At 40.3% G+C, this 21,992-nt stretch overlaps 1 protein-coding gene across 1 annotated transcript in view; it reads left to right on the top strand.

The window, feature by feature from the left end:
• LOC307163476 (fibrocystin-L-like) overlaps positions 1 to 21,992 on the top strand; it is a gene marked incomplete at its 5' end in the record, with an annotated part of 71,969 nt that overhangs the window by 26,088 nt on the left and 23,889 nt on the right. The window contains 9 exons of the mRNA XM_079879512.1: positions 6,728 to 6,920; positions 7,089 to 7,231; positions 7,414 to 7,518; positions 8,749 to 8,937; positions 10,043 to 10,213; positions 10,358 to 10,569; positions 18,771 to 19,746; positions 20,418 to 20,666; positions 21,642 to 21,789. Coding sequence (XP_079735638.1) covers positions 6,728 to 6,920; positions 7,089 to 7,231; positions 7,414 to 7,518; positions 8,749 to 8,937; positions 10,043 to 10,213; positions 10,358 to 10,569; positions 18,771 to 19,746; positions 20,418 to 20,666; positions 21,642 to 21,789 — 2,386 coding nt within the window. The remainder of the gene's footprint in view (positions 1 to 6,727; positions 6,921 to 7,088; positions 7,232 to 7,413; positions 7,519 to 8,748; positions 8,938 to 10,042; positions 10,214 to 10,357; positions 10,570 to 18,770; positions 19,747 to 20,417; positions 20,667 to 21,641; positions 21,790 to 21,992) is intronic.

Genomic DNA, 21,992 nt, shown 5'->3' on the forward strand with positions numbered 1-21,992 from the left:
ACACAGAGTATTGGATTACAGCTCTAAATCTCAGATCGGAACACAATCAGTTGTTGACTGTTTTCAAATATAGAATGAGGCCAACTATAGGGAGTTGGCCTCATTCTAGGTTTGAAAACAGTCAACAACTGATTGTGTTCCGATCTGAGATTAGAGCTGTAATCCAATACTCTGTGTGTTCCCTTGCCTTTATTCACAAGAATGTTTAGTAAATAAGAATAGCCAAGCTTTCTGTCAGGATTCAGAGAAGGGAGGACCCAGGTGCAGAATGAACAGGGAGTGATATTTATTGACAAAGACAAAACACAGGCGGAACAGTCCAAACAATAGAGCAGGGCACACAACTGGAAAACAGGTGGGTCAAGGGCACAACTGGAGAACAGGCTGGTCAGGCATTAGACAAACCCAGGCTCTTTGGGAACAATGGAAACTTGACAGCAGCTCAAGGTACCAGAGGCTTGGCATAGGTGGCATGAAACAGCACTAGGCACTAGAGTGGCTTGCCAGGACAGAAGTCTCAATAACCAAGGAAGAACAGGATGCAGGGCAGGGCAGGAACCAACACAAGAGATAACAGAAACAAAACCGACAACTATGATTAGAAAACAAAATAGACTAATTAATAACTGGAGGTAGCAAAGGAGAAAATAAGGTAAATAAAATAAATAATCTCAAAATAAGTAACTGGTACTTACAAACAAAAAGAAATTAAACAAGACTGCAGCCTTGCAGAGAACTAGAGAAAAATAAATAAAAGACTACTTAAATAAGAAGTAAAAACAAGGCTTGAGAGAACTAGAAGTAAATAAAGACTAGAACTAGACTAAAAACACAGAGACAAATAAACTAGAAATTAACAAAACAGAAATAATCAAACAAGGAAAACTAAATCTACAGTAGTACTGACTGTCAATTTCTGTGGTAACTGCATACACACATTGAACACAGACAACACACCAAAACAAACCAGCAAAGACATGAGGGAAAGAGGCACAATATAAAGTGACCAGAGCATATGAGGAGCAGGTGAGCACAATTAGTGAAAGGAGGGCAAGATGTGGACTAAACAAGGGGGCGTGGTAACAGGAAACAAGGAGGCAGGACAAGAGGAGCACATGGCAAACACAAACAAAGACACAGCCATGTGCTCAAACACAAGACAAACAGAGAAACATGAAACCACGACAACACAGACAAGGCTGCCAGGGCAGAACCCTGACACTTTCAGTTAATTTCATACAAAGATTTAATCCCTTCAACATACAACTTGTAATAGTGCATCATCTATGTGTCTCTTAAAGTCCCCAGTCAAATCCAGTCATTGGGCATGCCTAGGGTGACCACCTGCTAATAAGCCCAAGGGGGGACAAGGGGTATGTTTCTGAGGGACAATGTGGGACACTGCCTGGCGCGGCGGTGCCCCCACCCCACGGGCAGACTCACTGATAGTGGTTTACCCATTTCTAGCACATACCACCTTACATGGTAATAATGCCCTATTCCCCTAAACATGAGTAATTGCTGATGTATGCTCATGAATAGGCCAACCAATGTGTATTTTTTTTCTAAATAAAGATTCATAATATTTTGAACATTCAATGAATTGACAGATGTACTTCCACTTAAGATTTACTATTTAATTTTATTTATTTTTCATTACAATTTATTCACTTTAAATAAATTATAATATAAAATTATAGGATTAACAGGAATTGTAGTTGCTCAACACCACAGGAACAGTAAAAAAAAAAAGTATTTAAAAAAAATACGATTGACATCGTATTCCCCTCCATGTCCGATTGAGAAGGACGTTTTGCAAAGGTCACAAAAAGCCCTCTCGGTATCCCCCTCAACACCTTTCAGCCACAAATATTCATTTTCCCAGTCTTTCTTGTACCCACACCTTCTCTTTTTAATTGATGATGACGGTGCCTCTCAGTCTCTTTCTCGAATTTTTCGAATTGGAAAGCGCGCATCTAAAAGTTCCTTCCTTCCCAGTGTGTCTGGTATGCGCGTGCGTGCGCTGTCATGACAACAACGAAAAAGTTGATAACAACCTAGTCAGCAGTTCAACTGAGGGGTGGGTGTGGCAACAATAGCGTGCTGAAATGTCAAGTAATGTTCGTTTGTCTGCTTGGGGCTCGAGGATAGCGACCAACTTTTTTTTGAGCAAGCATAGATTATGCGTGACACGGTCTCAATTTGCGGGACGCATGAATTGGGCTTCAAACGCTGTGCGCGCACGAACCTAGTCAGCAGTTCAACTGAGGGGTGGGTGTGGCAACAATAGCGTGCTGAAATGTCAAGTAATGTTCGTTTGTCTGCTTGGGGCTCGAGGATAGCGACCAACTTTTTTTTGAGCAAGCATAGATTATGCGTGACACGGTCTCAATTTGCGGGACGCATGAATTGGGCTTCAAACGCTGTGCGCGCACGCGCTACGCGGGACGGGTGGTCACCCTAGGCATGCCATAGTGATAAGTGTACGTCTAAAATTAACTTTTGCTACACCTACTAATACAAGTTTACTGGCCATTAAGCTGCTTTGAAAATGTATATGGTAACACTTTATTTTACAGTGTCCTTATCACTATAGTAACTACACAATTATTTATTCTAATAGTTTCATAAAATGTCATATACATTTTGAGCATACAGGTTCACATATAAGCTTATATGAAACATTTATAATAAATACAGAATTTGTACACACTGGTTAGCATCTGTTCTTAGAGAGACATGATAATAGATGAAAGTCAAAGGGATACAAACAAACAAACAAACAAACAAACAAACAGGTAGAATCACATTCAAGTGTCTCTTTCCATCCCATTGTTCTGATCTGCTTTTTCATCTTGGTTACAGCAGTAAACCCCCAATAGGCCACCAGACAAACTTCAGCTAAAAGGTTTTTTTTCCAGCTCTTTTGTGCATGCCAGATAATTCCACTGGCTTTAGCTAATGTCACGTAATCAGAAAAGCCGGTTTGTCTGCAGTGAAGGACAATCAACAATGTGATGTTTCTTAAAAGGACCTGTCAACAACACTGCAATCTGCTCTAAACACTCAAATAATCACACTAACAACAGTTCTCTTACGAGAGGTTCTCTCGTACTGCGTAATAGCTTACGCTAGGGGAAAACTCCTTTTCCACGAGATATTGAAGCCAAAATTATCCTTAACTTTGTATTAATGTAAAACGCGTTGCGGCAGCATGCAGACATGGGCGAGCCGGCTCGCGCGCCCATTGGCTGCCCTGCGGCAACTGCACCAGCCTATCGAGAGAGCCCTCTCATGACATCAGATCCAATGAGGGCGCTTCGCGCCCACTGCGTCATGTCCCGCCGAAATGGGGGGACATTTTAGATCTAAGACAGCTGAACAAAGCACTTCTGAAACGACAGTTCAGAATGCTCACAACCAGGAAAATCCTCTCGCAAATTCGCCAAGGGTTTATGTCAGTAGATCTGAAAGACGCTTATTTCCAAATACAAATAGCGTCACGTCACAGGCGATTTTTGAGATTCGCCTTCGAGGACCAGGCATATCAATACACAGTCCTGCCGTTTGGCCCGTCCTTAGCACCTCGTACATTCACGATGTGCATGGATGCAGCGCTCGCACCCCTGAAACTCCGGGGCATACGAGTTCTGAATTGTTTGGATGATTGGCTGGTTCTAGCTCGATCACACTCAGAGCTCATAGAACACAGGACCATATTACTCGATCACCTCGAGAATATAGGTCTCAAAGTCAATTGGGCGAAGAGTTCACTGTCTCCCAGTCAGACGATATCTTTTCTGGGTACAGAACTGAACTCGCTGTCTATGACAGCACAGCTGTCGCCACAGTGCAGACTGAGTATTCAGCGCATGGCGAAACATTTTTCGCCACGGCGCTTTAGTCCCGCTCAAAAAGTTTCAAAAGATGCTGGGTCTCATGGCTTCAGCATCTCCGTGCCGTACCGTGCCGAGCGTGGATCTCCGGTCTCTTACACCTCAAGCTCGATCAGAGAAATGCATATCAGCTCTGAAACCTTGGACGGCGACAGATTGGTACCAGTCAGGTGTAAACCTGGGGATTTCCTCGAGTGTGAAGGTGGTGTCTACAGATGCCTCAACCTCGGGATGGGGAGCGCTGCTCGAGGGCAGACCGTTCTTTGGCCAGTGGTCAGAACGGGAAAAGCTTCTACTCATAAACTGCCTGGAAATGGTGGCAGTCGACAACGCGCTGAGGCGCTTTTGTCCCCAGATAAGAGGACACCACGTCTTAGTCCGTTCGGACAACATGTCGGTGGTGGCTTATATAAATCACCAGGGAGGTGTCAGATCCAGAACCCTTCACAGGCTGACGGAACGCCTCCTGATCTGGGCTCAGCACAATCTGCGCTCGCTGAGAGCAACGGACGTACCAGGTCACTTGAATGTAGGATCAGACAGACTGTCCAGGAACAATGTTCCCGCAGGAGAATGGTCCTTACATCCACAGACAGTCCAACTGCTGTGGAAAACATTCGGCAGAGCAAAGATAGACCTATTTGCGTCTCAAGAAAACGCTCATTGTCCGGAGTTTTTCTCCAAGAGCAGGGATGCGCTGGCCCACGTCTGGCCCCGCTGCCCGCTCTATGCGTTTCCCCCTGTCACGCTCCTACCCCAGGTATTAGAGAGGATCAGGAAAAGCGGATGCTCAGTGTTACTCGTGGCCCCATTCTGGACGAACCAAGCCTGGTTCCCAGTTCTGATACAACTGACGAGTACCGCCCCATGGCCGATACCGGTGAGGAGGGATCTCCTCTCGCAGGCCAACGGCTCGATTTGGCATCCTCGCCCGGAGCTATGGTCCCTACATGCGTGGGCCATCAACGGGTACCCGTTAACCTCCCAGCGGGAGTGTTAAACACGATCACGCAGGCTAGAGCCCCGCCTACTAGGCGGCTCTATTCCTCGAAATGGTCTGTGTTCGCTAGCTGGTGTACAGCTCGTGACATATCACCCTCAGACTGTGGGGTGTCGGAGGTTCTTTCCTTTCTACAAGAGCTGCTGGATAAGGGTAGAGCCCCATCCACGCTCAAAGTTTACGTGGCGGCCATAGCAGCGTTCGCTGAACCAATGCTTGGCCAGTCCCTGGGAAGAAACGATCTGGTCATTCGCTTCCTTAGAGGAGCTAAGAGACTGAATCCTCCCAGACCTCCCTCAGTTCCCATTTGGGACCTTTCCACGGTTCTGGAAGCCATGAAAGGCGCCCCATTCGAGCCAATTCAGTCAATAGACTTAAAACACTTATCTTTCAAGACAGTGTTTCTTCTGGCTCTCGCTTCAGTAAAGCGCATAGGGGACTTGCAAGCGCTCTCAGTGAGCGCGACGTGTATGGAGTTTGGGCCTAATGACTCGAGAGTCATACTCAAACCAAAGCACGGGTACGTTCCTAAATCCCTCAACACTCCGTTTAGGGCACAGGTGATTTCCCTGTCAGCACTGACGGTCTCTGAGGAGGAAGGGTTCCTTTGCTCTAAGAGCCTATGTGTCTCGCTCATCTGTTTTTAGACAGACGGAGCAGCTCTTTGTTTTGTTCAGCGGTCGTTCTAAGGGACTAGCTGCGTCAAAACAGAGTCTATCCAGATGGATAGTTGATGCTATAGCGCTAGCTCATACATCTAAGGGCCTGCAATGCCCGTTAGGTGTCAAAGCGCACTCTCTCGTGGGCACATTCAAAGCGCACTCTCTCGAGAGGCCATGCCTCTCGTGGGCTTGGTCTAGTGGGATTGCCTTACAAGATATCTGTATGGCGGCAGGCTGGGCCTCTCCGTCTACATTTATAAGGTTTTACAACCTAGAGGTTCCCGCTTTGCAGGCTAAGCTGCTCTCGGTTTAATAATTCAGTATTGTCTACCCGATGCTATCGGCTCAGGATGCTGAAACTGTTAGAGCATCGATCGCTGATCGACCATATATGTCTGTGGGCAGTGTGTAAGTCCCCTAATACTTATCAGTCCAGGCCGAACTCACCCTGGTTGTGTGGAACACTTGATATATATGCTCTTGATAGAGCGCTATATTCTACAGGAATGATGCTATTCTAGCCCCTCTTCCCGGATTCTCTGTGAGTCCCTTATGATTATGCACTGTATGAGCCCCGGGCACCTGCCCTTGGGACGTTAGTGTTGAATCTCAGCATGCACGGCGTTTTACACTGTGTTCCCCTAGCGTAAGCTATTACGCAGTACGAGAGAACCTCTCGTAAGAGAACGTACTCGGTTACTAACGTAACCTCGGTTCTCTCTAGAGAGGGAACGAGTACTGCGTATCTTGCCGTGCATGCATCACGCTCTGGTTCGCTTCGGCGATGAAAAACCAGCTAAACCAGCCTTCCGAGACTATATTTATAGCCCGAGGCCCCGCCCATTTCGGCGGGACATGACGCAGTGGGCACGAAGCGCAGGGCAGCCAATGGGTGCGCGAGCAGTCTCGCCCATGTCTGCATGCTGCCGCAACGCGTTTTACATTAATACAAAATTAAGGATAATTTTTGGCTTCAATATCTCGTGGAAAAGGAGTTTTCCCCTAGCGTAAGCTATTACGCAGTACTCGTTCCCTCTCTAGAGAGAACCGAGGTTACGTTAGTAACCGAGTACGTTTTGTATCTGACTTCCTCATTGTTCTCACCCCTCACAATCTTACAAGAACAGCGATTAATTTTACCCTGTTTTCACTGATCTTTTTTGATAAAGGGGACAGGATTCTCACCATCTTGGGCACAAATTTTGGGGCGCAGGCTAATGGCAGCTCTGTTTTGATTGGTGAAGCTGAGTGTGAATTGCTGCAGTGGACCAATGAAAACATCACCTGCCTGTTACCCACACTTCCCCCAGCTATGTACAATGTCTGTGTGAGAGTCGGAAACCAGGGTTACACCTTAACCAGGTCTCATATCACTTAATATACTCAATATTTATATGTAAATATCATACTTCAACTGTAGAATGGAATTGTGCATCATCGGGAATTATGCATTTACAATGACATTTAATCCAAAGTGAATCACTTTTTAGAGTGATTAAATGTTTTTTTTTGTTGTTGTTTTTTGTGCAGCACTGGCGTTAATACCACCATAAAGTATGTTCTAGAGGTCACAAGTTTTTCTCCATCTCTGGGGTCTTTGTATGGCGGAACCACCATCACTATCACTGGCTCCGGGTTCAGCCCTGTCACAGCAGACAATAATGTCACTCTAGGTAACATAAGACAAGACTACAATGAACCAAAAAAATATATCAACATTATTTTAAACATTCCCCACGCTTAAAACTACAGTTAAAGTACTTTGATTTACTCTTTGATCTTTAACAGTGAATTACTGAAACCAATCGTTTCCAGATCATTTAGTACAGTAGTCACAGTTGTGTGTTTCATACAGGGGACACACAATGCCGAGTGACAGCCGTTTCAGATCATCAGCTTGAGTGTGTGACCCAGTCTAGAGATAAAACACTCACCGTGACGAACCAAGGTTTCCACCCCGGTAATATCTCTTTACTTTTATCTCTTTTTCTGTCACGCACAAAATACCTGAATATATCAGAGACAGTGAAACAATGGCTGTCAGCACATTGACACAGACTTATCAAATACACTAGAGCTGCAAGCAAAAACAAACAAACATGATATTCCTTAGCACTGTTTGAGCGGGATAATTTCTTTTTTTTTCTTGTTAAGCTGTATTTAGCCCCACACAGAATCCACACTGGCAGAATTCAGTGAAATTATTTTGTAGTTTTCCTGAAGAATTCACAAAGCATCATTTTAGCAGTTGTTCTGATATGATGTTTCTGTTACCAATTTGACTATTACGGAGAATCCCCCAACAATCAGTGCCAAAAGTATAAAAAGTACACAAATTCTGTGTGTGCTTACTCACATTCATGGTTCTTAAAGTCATGAAAAATCTGCAATATCAAGGATTTTTTTAAGTGTGATTACCAGCCCTGGACAAGTAATTATTGTCAGGTAAAAATGAAAATGTAATTTAAAAAGGTAACTTAAATTTAAAAGGTAAAGAAATCGTAACACTTTAAAATAAGTTCACAAATGTTAACATTATTAAATGTTGTAAAAACAAGATTACATTCCCTAATCTTTACCAATGCTAGTTAATAAAAATACAATTGATTTTTGTTCATGTTAGTTCACAGTGCATTGTTAACACATACAACTTTTGATTTTAAAAGAGCATTTGTAGAGTAAATATTAAAATAAACATTAATAAATGCTGTAGTGTTATTTATTGCTCATCATGTTAATGTAAGTAAAAACAAATTAGACCTTATTGTAAAGTGTTACAGAAAAATAACTGAAAATTAAATTCATACAATTTTAAAACGCAATGGAAAATGCTGGAGATTAAAATCTTAATGTAATGTAAAAGTGATAGAAATGAATAAAATCTCAAAATAACAGAAAAGGGATGAAAAAAAATCTTAAAGTAATGGAAATCACATTGAAATAAAATATTAAAAGGTCATGAACATTTTTCAAAAGGAAATTAATAAAAGCTTAAGTAATGGAAATCATGGAGAATGTAAAGTTGTTGTTTTTTTAGATAGAAATGACTTTTTTTGGGGTGTAAACTATAAAATAATTGATCTAGTCTGGAAAATGTCCCTATTATATATATTGTCATAAAATGTGTGTGTGTGACTACATGTGCTTGTTTGCCCACTTGCATACAGTTAATAACATCATATGTGTTCAGTGTACGGTCAGGGTTATGCCTGGAGTCCCTCTGGGATAATAGCCTCAGTGGGGGACACAGTGGTTTGGCGTTGGGACGCACCAGCTTTTGTGCCCGGTCTGAGCTACAGGGTCTTCAGTGTGTCCAGTCCCAGCAGCACAGACTATGATGGCATTGCTTTCAGCAGTGGAGACACAGGAACTGCCAAAGGTACAAAAACTACTATTTTACAACCTGTGTGTTAAACCTGCTCATTCTAATTTACATTAAGCAGACAAACAACTACACAAACTGTTTGTGAGAACAACATTTTCCTGAACACCATTTTGAAAACCAGTCCTTGCTTAAAATTTTTACGTTTTCTAGTCTCATTCTTATAAATAGATCCTATGTAACTAGAGGAATCAAAAAACACAAATCTTGAATATTAATATGTAAATAATGTAATGATTTTTATAAATATGCATTTATGCTATTAATATCTATATTAAAATTAAATACTTTTGAAAAATACATTATTCTACAATATAAGTAGCAAGACAAGTAAAGCATTTTTTTTTAAATTAATTTAGGATTTATGTTTATTTATTTATCAGTTTAAAGTTGTTTTCCTAAACACAAATTTGTTGCCTGAAGGCACTATCCTATTTTCTGTATAGTTACTTTAGAATAATTTGTATGGTGAAAGTATCTATACTAATATAGTATCTATAGTATCTATACATTTGAATTGAATTGAATTAATAATTTGCAATTCTACACTGTAAACATCAGGAGTCTGGGAGATACTATTTTGAATACATAACTTCTAACTTTTTAACCTGTTTCTTACTTTTACTTTTTAATGGCTGCCAGCTTGAAAGCTGAAATTTTTACGAAATGTACATTATTTCATTTAGTCACACTCACACACAGTACAATATATTGACTCTGAAACTGTGTAAGTGGCTTTTGATTGTCCTGACCTTTGTGACATTAGAGACTGGTCCCCGGGGAAATGTGATTAAATACCCCTGATCCAGACAAGCATTTGGTTTGTGAGAGTGTCAGATTTCATGAAGAGTAAACCCAAGGTGTCTGCTCTCTAATTAACTATAATTACAACATAATTAATTACACACCAGTCATTGTGCATAAATAAATAAATAAACTAAACAATGTTAGAAAATTAGTTGAATACCTTTTGCTGTAGATGTTAAAGTTTGTATTCTGTAAAGGAACAGAGAACAATAAGAGCTGGAGGCGTGATGCCAGTTTGATTAAGGAGGAACAAAATCTGATACTGCTGTTCTTGTTGTGTCTGTTTTATTATTAGGGTTTTTTGCCTATCGTTTCACATCTCCTGGAGTTTACTACTACAGCAGCGGTTACATTGACTCTGGCAAACAGAAGACACTGCAGGGAGTGGTGACTGTTATGCCTCTGGAGAAAAGCACTGTTGGGCTTCAGGTGTTTGTGACAGGAATACAGGCCTCTATGAATATAGGTACAATGACAACTTATATTCATAAGTACCATAATTTAACTCAACATTACATTCAGAATTTCACATTTCAGCATTAGCTGGTTTTGGGTAAGGAATTGGAAAGTAAAATCATCCTAATTGTCATTTGTTTCTCTCCAGTTGCAGGTCAAATTAACTCATCTGACTCTAAATGTATATCCACGCTGGACTGTTTTCAAGATCAGCTGGAATTGAATGATACCTCAGATGGTCACTACTTCAGTTTTACTTCTTGTGCCAGCCCCACTGTGTACCACATTACGCCTGACCATGGTACCACACATGACATCATCAACATCAATGGATCTGGCTTTAGCAACATTAACTGTGCAAACGAGGTGAGTTTCAGTGGTCAGCTATGGCATTAAAGGTGCTGAAAGGGATTTTTTGGAATGTCCCAAACACCCGACAGATGTCACTGAAATATAATGCACCAAAAAAAAAAAAAAAAAAAAAAAGATCATTGTCTTGTTTTCTACTTAAAATACCAAAATTAATCATTTAAAATTGGCTATCACAATACATACAAAAAAACAAACAAAACATATACACAGATTTAAATTAATATATATTCATATTACTTCAGATTTCAGAGTAAAGGTACATCAATTTCTAAAGCCTAGAAATAAAAACGTATACAATTCATCTATTTATAACAGTAGGGGAAAAAACTAAGCAAAATTTACTCTATCCTAAAAATAAATTAAAAAATCCCACCAATTTTACCCTTTTTTTATTTATTTATTCACCAACTAATCGAAATCTTGACACTTTTTTTTTTCTCTAACAAATAATATTGATTCAGATACGCTTTAAATTAAATTTTAATATTTTCCTTTATTTTATGTATCATTCTAGCTAAAATAATACTTTAAAAAGTTTTAATAAAACTTTAATAAAACAACAGTGCGTACAATTTTAAGGCTTGTTTTCAGAGAATGTATATTTAAGACTTTTTTTTTTTACTACAAGTGAAACACAAGTGGAAAAACAAGTGGTAAAATCTGCTAGACAAAGGGAACGAGACAATGCGTCCTGAGACACTATTGGGGAACACCTCAGCATGACTGATGTCTGAAGCACGTTTAATCGCGGCAATCGTATTGGCCAGCAGCAGCCTATGATGTCACTACTAGCATGACCAGGAAGTATACAAGGGCCCTAGAGAACATGTCATCCACTTCTTCGGTACTGTGCAGGCAGCCCACAAGCATGGCAACGAGACGGAGTGTCTCGTTCCTCAGGGAACCAGGGATACAGTCGTGACCCGAGACGTGACCCGAGACGTGACCCGAGGGCGAAACTGCTGCATTGAGGAGGTGGCCTTAAGGGGCTTTGAAAGCAGGGCCGGAGCCTTCAGAGTCGATGCTACCCCAACCATGAGATAGTTTGCAAACGCGCACCCATGCTCACGCATCCCCTCGACATATGCATAATTTGCATGCTGATATCGATAGATGCGGGCCGAGTACGGATTCTTCCATGCCTTCTCGATCTCAGAATGGATTTCAGGAAGGAATGGAAGTCTCATGGGAGCTGGGGGGTTATGGTTGGAAAGAAACCACTCGTCAAGTCGGCCGCAAGCGGTTCCTTCCCTCACGCGCTACCATGGCAGCTGGAGTCTGGCCGAAGCACGTTCCATTACCCCCAGCGGCTCAGCATATGCAGGGCAGGGAGGCAGAGAGGGCTCAGATGACTCATCTTCCTCACCCTCTGCAGCCATCTCTTGCTCTTCTTGGCTTGTTCTCAGGACGCAGTGCAAGTTCCCTTGTGAAAGGGAACACATATTCAAAGTACAGTCTTTGAAAACAAACCTTTTTTTTGTTAACAACTGTTTATTAAGTTTTCTTTTTTAAAGTCAAGAAAAACAAAAATACAACGCAAAAATCTAGAACCCATCCCATCCCATCCCATCCCACCCCTGGTAGACTTCAAGAAAATACAAATCAAATACAAACATAGAATGTAGACCCAAAAAAAACAACAACAAAAAAAAACAATAATAAAAATAAAAAACAATAAAAATATTTTTTTTATATAATAATAAAGTAAAAGAGAAAAAAAAAAAAAAAAAAAAATTACATAGATGTTAAAAAAGTTGACACAATATCAAAAGCAGCATGCCATAAATTCACAGTCTTAACATTGGATCCATGCATACGAGAGGTTGAGAGTTCCATTGATATAATGTCCAGCCAAGAAACCGTCCATGTTCTTCTGTCCATTGTGTGAGGAGGATTCCAGCGGTTAACTAAAAAATTTTTTGCCGCTGTGAGAGCAGTTAACAGTAAATATCTTTGTTGAATGGATAAGGTAAGGTCCCTAAAATCGTTCAAGAAAAAACTGTGGGGTCAAAGAAATATCAGTGTCCAACAGATATGATAAGTCCTGTGAGATTTGGGTCCAAAAAGGTGAGAGAGAGGGACAGTCCCAAAAGAAGTGCAAGTACGTGCCTAGAGATCCTTGAGAACAAAGATTACACTTGGGAGAGGAGGATAGATTCATATAGAAACGTTTCATAGGAGTCAAGTAAACCCTATGTAGTAATTTCCAGTGTATCATTTGATGATTGGGGTTCCTTGAAGACAGCTTAAACATCCTCCATACCTGATCCGAAAATAAAACATGCACATCTTCATTAAGATCCTTGGCCTAAACAGTTGTAATAGATAAGGGTTTGTATGAATGCTCAAGAAGATACTGATAAATAACCGAAACAGAAGAGGGAGATCTCTCAGAAGGAAGGATTAATTTACGCAGTGGGTGAATAGGTAAATGAGAGTCCCAAGGCACCCCATATGCCCGAAGGGCCGATCTTATTCGCAAATACATATAAAAAGATGTACCTTGTAAATTATATTGAGCTTTTATGTTCTGAAATGATTTTAGACCCATATCGTCATAGATCTCTCCCAAAGTGTTTACTTTTTTTTCGTCCATTGTGGACAATGAAAAGTGGCCTTGCCATCACAAAAGATTGTTATTATGGAAAATAGGTGAATGCCTATGCCAGATTGGAACTTGGTGTGTTCGCTTTTCGACTTCCCTCCAAGTGGAGAGAAGATGAGTTACAATAGGACCAAACTGAGATTTACACTGCTTCAGTGGAACCCTGGAAAAAACAAGATGCTTCAGTTCATAGGGATAAACTATAGATTCCTCAATTGCTCTCCATGACACAGAAGCATCAGGGTCAAACCAGACTGATAAAGGGCGGAGGGTAAAGACTTGAGCATAAAGTCTAAAATTAGGGAAAGACAGACCTCCATGTAATCTGCTGTAATCTGTAAGGTAGTCAGCTTGATTCGTGGACGTTTCCCATCCCATATATAACGAGAAACGCATGCATCGAGTTTATTCCAGAAGCCAGCAGGTGGAGAAAGAGGAATCATAGATGAAAAGAAATTAATACGTGCAAGAACATTCATTTTAATTACAGATATACGAGCATGAAAAGAAGTAGGGAGACGAGACCAATTTTCCAAGTCTGAGGATATTTTTGCTAAAATACTATTCAGGTCAGAGTTTCCGCTAGAAAAAAATGGTGCCGGTCAAAGTGACAAAGTTTTGTATTAATTGTATCTTAATTTTAATCAGTGTTTCATTATCCAATTTTCTCGATTTAATAAATAAAAAGTAAATATAGCAGACAATAAATAGGCCTAATCAGGACATGGAGGCGCCAGCGCCTGAACTGGAGCTAACGTTAAGCTATCATCCATGAACCGAAATTTAACGTATAAGGTAGCTTACTCGCCTCACACACCTAAAAAAAAAAATAGAAATATATCTATTATCTACAGAAATCTCTACTTTTAAACAGAACCCTTCAAAACAAAATAAAACGATGTAATCCGTATGAAATGTGTATTTCTCTCCGGCGCGTTCACTACTGCGAACGTGCGAAGATCGCGAGTCAGACTTCATCTTTGCAGCCGACACAGAAAACACTTGTTTATTAATAGACAATTAAAATGTCTCATTGCAATATTTTACATATTCATAATCATTACTTTTGCTGGTTCTTTGTGACAGTTATGAAAAATTGAGTGTGAGGGATTTGTTCACTTCACACAAAAAGATCTTGGAATGAGATGGCTAACTGTAGTAGCGTTTAGTCCACTGCCTATAATAGCCTAATTTAGAGATCACTTTTTTTTTTTTTTTTTTACCGACTACCGACTAGAGAGTAAACTTGACGGCACTCGCAAGAAAATGGATAAGTAGTTACATAATAACATTCACAAATATTACACCATTTAAAAAATACATAGGCTACTGAGTTACTAAAACATTCTTTGTCAAATAACACACCTGTTTGTTCACAGTTTTAACGTTCATGTTTCCATTTGTTTAATTTCAAGATCTGAGGTGAATTATATCCATTGTTGCTTTTACAGCTACAAAGCTGGAGCACTAAATGATATTCAAAGTCACATTTCACGCTTTTAACATTAAATAAAGCACATAAACAGTACCAGAGATTATCATTGCCAATTTGCCACACTTTGTGTTTGATGTTCCAGCGCGACGTCGCAGGAAAATAGAAACCGTTTCTAAATTAGAAATGTCGCATGTTGCCGTCGCGTCTGGTTAGGACAAAAACTCTGATTAACATGGAAAAGATACCTTTTATCGCGTGTTGTGGCGTCGCGTCTCATGTAGTTAGTTAGGACACGGTGTTAGGCAATTTTATTCGGACAATTTGACTGGAGAGATTTAATTTTGTCGGACATTTCATTTTTTTTCCGGCCAATGTCCGGCAATTACCGGACACCAGAAACCCTGATTCAGGTTTTTCGAGATAATTTCCTGCAGGGATGGAAAGATATCTATCCCCAGGTACTTAAAGGATTGAACCACTGGAATAGATATGGATAGGGGCGTGGACTCAATTTTAAAGTTGAGGGGGAGTAAACATGACTTGCTCCAATTAATTTTAAACCCAGAGAGGGATCCAAAATTGTCAAATAAATTCAACACCTGAGGGATAGAATGTGACGGTTTCTCCAAAAACAATAAAATGTCATCAGCAAACAATGAAATATGATGGTGTGTGTTCCTTATAATTATTGGGCAGATAATTTCAGATTGTCGGACTGCTTGAGCTAAGAGTTCCAAGGATAAAGCAAACAACAAAGGAGAAAGCGGGCAACCCTGACGAGTACTTCACTGTATAAAGAATGGCTTTGAACAAACTGAACCTGTAAGAACAGCCGCTGCTGGATTGGTATACAGAATTTTAATCATGTTTATAAAACTTGATCCTAAACCCAGATGTTGTAGAACCACCCACAAATAGTTCCATTCCAGCTGGTCGAAAGCTTTCATCGCATCCAGAGATAATACTGCGCAAGGGGAAGTCAACATACTCGCTGAATTAACAATATGACATAGCCTGCACAAGTTATCCGAGGCGGAACGAGATTTAATAAAACCTGTTTGCTCATAATGAACTAATCTATTCATAAATCTCTCTAAACGTCGGGCCAGCACTTTAGCATACAATTTAACATCCGTCTCTATCAAAGAAAGTGGCCGATAGCTAGAACAGGAAGTCGGATCTTTGTCTTTTTTTAAAAGGAGAGAAATAATAGCTATATTAATCGATGAGTGAAATGAACCTTGAGAAACTGAAAAATGTATCATATCCAACATCAGAGGGCCTAAGTCAGACCAGAAAGTTGTATAATTCGATTGGAATACCATCTATGCCAGGGGATTTCCCCTTGTTCATAGATTTAGCTGCTAACTCCAGCTCCTGAAGAGTAATCGGTTCAGCCAGATATTCAGAATCTGAATCCGACAGCCGAGGTAAATCAAGATTGGATAGAAAGGATGCAGAAGAGTCCGGGTCACCACTAGAAGAGGTATAAAGATTAGAATAAAAAGAGCGAAAAATGGTATTAATATCTTTAGGATCTGTCATAATGTCCCCAGATTGGGATTTCACTGCAGGAATATTAGCAAACTTTTCACTGTTGCGTAATCTCAAAGCTAAAAGCTGACTTGGTCTACTCCCCTGAAAATAGTAATTCTGCCTGGATCTTTAAATCAAAAATTCTGCCCTGGATCTCAGTAATGAGTTGAGTTCAGTCCTAACCGCCATAATTTTGCTGAGTGTATTGTCTGAAAAAAATCGTTGATTATCTCTTGTCAAGTTCTGAAGCTGCAATTCCAGTTCAACTATCTTTTTGTGTCGTTTTTTCTGGAGGAAAGAGGTATATGAAATTGAGTTATTTCTTATAAAGCCTTTAACCGCATTCCAACGTGTTTAATTAATTTCAATAAACTCAGCAAACCTTTTTCTGAACTGACTGCAAAAGTTTCCATCCTGTAACAGCTTAGAGTTAAATCGCCATCTAGGGGCCCGAGATGGCCGAGGGACCAAAGATAAACTGCACAAATTACCATCATGATCAGACAACGATAGGGAGCAAATATCTGCATTTCGAGCAGCTGAAGATAAATTAGTAGAAATAAAAATAGTCAATTCGTGAATAGGTTTTATGAGGGCCAGAGAAGAAAGTGAATGACCTAGTAGAAGGGTTTAGTAATCGCCAAATATCCACCAGTGAGGATAAGGTTTCACATTGCTGTAATTTATCAGAACAAAGAGCTTGAGAGTGTGATTCCTTTGACCCAGATCTATCTAAAGTATGGGACATTACCGAATTTATATCTGCACCCATTACAATTTCAAAGTCAGAGAATTTCAAGAGATAAACTGAGAGTAAAGAGAAGAAAGCAGGGTCAGGAGTACATGGAGCGTAAACTAAAAGAAATACAATATTCCTATTCTCCACAGCTGTTTTTATGTGCGTTACTCTACCATCCAAATCACAGCCTTTATCCAGAATAGTGATATTTAAAGTCCTCCGCACCAAAATTAGGACACCTTTAGTTTTAGTATCCGTAGATGAATGAGATACCACTTCATAAAACGTATTATTGCACCTGCGTACATCCTCCTCTTTCAAATGGGATTCCTGAACTAACGCTATATCAATCTTCTTTCTTTGCAAAAAATCCAAAAAACTTGTGCGTTTGTGAGGGCCGTTTAGGCCATTTATATTGCAACTCAGAATATTAAGCTCAGTCATGAGTATCCAATTGAAATGCTGCTTGATAAAACAAAGTACAACTTAGAAAATGAAACCATTTGAGTCTACCATCAAACCACCCCCCACTCTTCCCATTACCATTTGGAGAAACATAACCATATTCCCATAAACTATGGCGGATCAAACCAAGAACAAACCTTGATCCGCCAACCCCCCTTAATACGATCCGTGGCGTCAACAGAAACCTGTACATTACTGAGGCACCAATATTGGCCCAGTGCTAACATAATGGCTAGCAAGTACATAATAATAATAATAATAATAATAATAATAATAATACACATTTAGCTACACGTAAAATATAAAAATTAAAAAATAAAAATTAAAAACTTGTCACACAACCCGATAAGAAATACAATATACTGAGAGCTTAGCCTTTCAAAAATTATGGCGTACAAAATAAAGTGAGGTGAACTCATTTACATAAAATAACAGTCACCTTACAAGTTAGAACTTAGAGCATCTCAGCAAATGACCAGCCGAAGTTCAGCGGGGGTTAGTAGTGGCTAACTGGCAACCGAGAAAGTGTCTTGCTTCCTCTGGGGAATACAGCATCTTTGGTTCGCCTTGATTGAGAATGACCTTCAGCGTTGCAGGATAAAGGAGGAAATTCTGGATGCCAGCTTTCCTCATTTCCCTCCGAATTGGTGCAAACGCACTTCTTCTTTTTGCAGTCATAGGAGAAAAGTCAGGAAAGAAGGACAGCACTGCTCCGTCGCTTGTTTTCACCGGGTCATGCAGTCTAGCAGCCCGCAGATTGCTGCGCCTGTTGCGGTCTTGTAAATCCACCACCTGTTGTTCAAGCGCGACTAGGCTACTTTCTTTTGTTCACGCATCTCACCTGTGAGAAGATCGAGTTTAGAGCATAGCGACTGGACAACTGACATGTGAGAGGCAAATTCACTCCGCATCGCCGTCAGCTCGGTTTTTAAAATGTCCTCGAAGCGTGCAACAGTGTTAGCCATTTTGTCAACCGTATCACTCGTGGTCGGTGCCTTGGATCTCTTCTTAATCGGTGAAGATGACGGTGACAAATCTTGCTGTTTTCGATTGTGTGACATCTGGCAAAGTACAATTATTGAATAAAACTTAAAATAAAACAAAAAATCGGTAAAAAAGGGGCCAATTGTACAGAGCTTTACTCAAGTACGACAGGGTTCATGAGCACGTCACATGACTTGAAAACAAACCTTAATATTATGTAGTATTTATTCTCAACTTAATTCATTTTGTTTTAAGTATGTTTAGATATTGTTTCTGGAAAAACAAGTGAAAAACATATTATTTTGAAACAAAAGAAGAAATTTGGAAAATTAATGAACAGAAGGCTCATCTTGAGTTACCCAATGATCCGTTTCTGTTTGCCAAAAAAATAAAAGGGAAAAATTTATTCTTTATTTTTTTGCCAACCAAAGGTCAAAGTTGGAGATCGTCCATGCAGTGTTATCAACAGCACCTCCACTGAGATTAACTGCAAACTCAGTCCTGACAGCAGAGCACCAGTGGGAATCCCTTTACCCGTAAGTGTCCGAATCAACAACCTTGGCACCGCCATCCTGTACATGCCGAAAGAGTATGACCGCAGATTTGTAGTTCTACCCGTGGTCGATTCTGTCTTTCCCTTGGTGGGCAGCACCACAGGCTATACTCGTCTCTTCATCTCTGGTTCTGGGTTCTCGAATGGTTCAGTTATGGTTGCAAACATTCCATGCAAAGTGGTTTTCATGAACTACTCCCAAGTGGTTTGCGATACCTCACCGTCTGCGGCTCGCAGGGGAAACGTTGCAGTTTTCGTCAACTCCATCTCTTCCTCGTGCAGTTTTGATTGCATGTTTGAATATTCCGACTCCATCACACCGTACGTCTCTGCGGTGTTCCCTAACTCGGTTAGTGGAAACGCCACCACTGTTGAGGTCACTGGCAGTGGATTTGGGAACAACTCTGCTGATCTAATGGTATCTGCAGCCAACATCCTGCTGGAAGTCACAGAAGTCACTGATAACAACATCACTGTTTTAGTTGGTGCCCTTCCCGCTGGCACGCATGTCCTACAGGTGGTGGTCATGAGAAAAGGTCTTGCCTCTGGAGGAGCCAACCTGACCAGCATAGCACAAGCCAGCATCAACCCAACATCAGGCAGCATTGCTGGAGGAACTCCACTCTTGATCACAGGAAATGGCTTTGTGGCAGGAAATACAACCGTGAAGCTCGCTAACTCCCCCTGCAGGATCTTAGATGTGACTCCAGACACAGTGAGGTGCATGACACCTCCTCATGCAGAGGGACAGGTGCAGGTGAACATTAAGGTGTTTGATGTTGTGTATCCACCTCAACGTTTCAACTACTCTAGGGGACACACTCCAAACATCACCTCCATCAGTCCTATAACAGGTACCAACGTGCATTCCATTAAAAAAAGTATATAATTGCCGCATTTACGGCAAATATAATTAGTGGCATTTACTATGGACTGCTGCAGTGACTATGTATTTTTGTTGGCCAACCCAAAAGTTAACATGACCCTTGTCCACCCTTGCTAAGACATTTACGGGCTTTTCTCAAATCACGGAAGTGACTATGCAGTTTTTTTTGTTTGTTTGGCTCGAGGTCATGGTGTAAAGGACACAAGGTTGAAATTACTCCGAACCATCCCTTTAAGCTTTTGAATTTTCTTATGGGTCTTTATTTTAAAAACATTTTCGATGAGTTTACCTGTTCAGCGAGATGTTTAATGTCTCAGACAACCTCTGTAGTCCCATTTAGCTACTTGTTAACAACCACCTTTATCAAGACAAGTACAAGCTTTAAAAAAAATCACAAGGGGGTATTACTGTTGCATTTTATGTTGTAGAATAAAACATGAAAATATCTTCAGATTTTGTTAACCACAGACCTTATTTCAAGCTTTTAAACAAAAGCCAATTAAAAGTAACCAGAAGTGCTAAAAAACTCGTTTCCAGGTATTGGCCAACAAATATACGTCATCTCTGCAGCACTCTATTGAACTATTGAATATCACAACACTTCGTAGTAATATTACAGACATAATCCCTTCCTCACAGGTCAGGGTGGAACAGAGATCACCGTCTCTGGTTCTGGCTTTGGCACAGATGTAGCACTCGTCTCTTTCGAGATCGGCGGTGTGGCTTGTAGCGTGACATCCATCACAGATATGCAGTTGCGGTGCACTGTTGGAGAACACGCAGGAGGAACGTTCCCAGTCATTTTTCACCATCAGGTCAAAGGTCATGCCTTGACCCAGTCTGTCTTCACCTATGAGCTGCTGCTGACAGGGGTCACACCGAATGAGGGTAATCAAAAACACTTTCTCTGGGGTAAAAGATTTGTCAATATGGACAGAATATAGCCAAAGTGTCAAACCGTGTGAAAAATTTCAGCAGACTTAGAAGGAAATGTACCTAGTTACCTGAAAATTGCTTATTTTTTAAGCAACGCGTGTCATTATACAGAATATAGATATGAAGCCAAATCAAAACTTTTTAATAAAATATTTTTTAACCTATTTATTTAAAAGAAGTAATAATTTAGTAATTCAGCTTTTTGTGGCAATTTTCACCTTCTCTGACACTTAAAATTAAACATTATATGTAAATTCCCCTTGTTACTGTGTTAAAGCATTTTTGAGAATGGCACCAAGGCTGCGTTTATTTGACCAAAAATACGATAAAAAAGTAAATATTGTAAAATCTTATTAAAATTTTAAATAACTATTTTCTATTTTAATATGTGTTAAAATGCATGCTTGTATTTATTCCTGTAAAACATATTTTGATGATGTCAATCAAACTTAACACTTCTTGGCCACATTTATCGATCACATTTATCTGTGAACATGTTGGTTGTGTGATATTGCCTCATCATGGAAAAACAAAACATGAATTTTTAGATGAATATCAATTGTATTTGTCCAGTGAATTCCAATCAATCAAAATTCAAAAGATGATTAGAAGCAAAAACAGATTTTCAAAACACACACACACACACACACACACACACACACACACACACACACACACACACACAAAAATGTGTTTATTCATTCAGAAGATTATGAATCTTCTATGAAGACCATGAAGTTCAAGGTAATATCATTGTTTAATTTTAAGGACACTTTTGTTATGTTTGATAAAAAATGTGGGTCCTGAAGCAAAACTAGATGGGAACCACTGTCACACAGTGCCTTTCCATACTTACTGTCATATTCAAACAAGATAACAGATTAATAAGACACTACAGGATACCTTATTTGTTCTGTTTTGCTGTAGGAAGTTATGCCGGAGGAGCTGTTGTTGCCATTCAAGGCTCTGGATTTGACCCAAACATCACAAGAGTCCTTATCTGTAACAGAGAGTGTAACGTGCAGAACTCCACATCTACCCAGCTGAACTGCGAGGTCCCACCCAACAATGGCACGTATCAGTTTAAAAGCATTGCATGTGTGTCTAGAAATGTTCCGTTAGCATAACAAAGCTTAATCCATCAAATTAAGTATTTCTCAATGAAGTCCCAGTACAAAGATTTGCAAAACATGCCAGGAATGCTTGGAACTGAAAGACGTCAGTCACTGAGAGACAATGACAAATGTGACAGCTCGGAAACAAGTCACAGATCTGATA

Source organism: Squalius cephalus (assembly GCF_949319135.1).
Source record: "Squalius cephalus genome assembly, chromosome: 8".
Lineage (NCBI taxonomy): Eukaryota > Metazoa > Chordata > Actinopteri > Cypriniformes > Leuciscidae > Squalius > Squalius cephalus.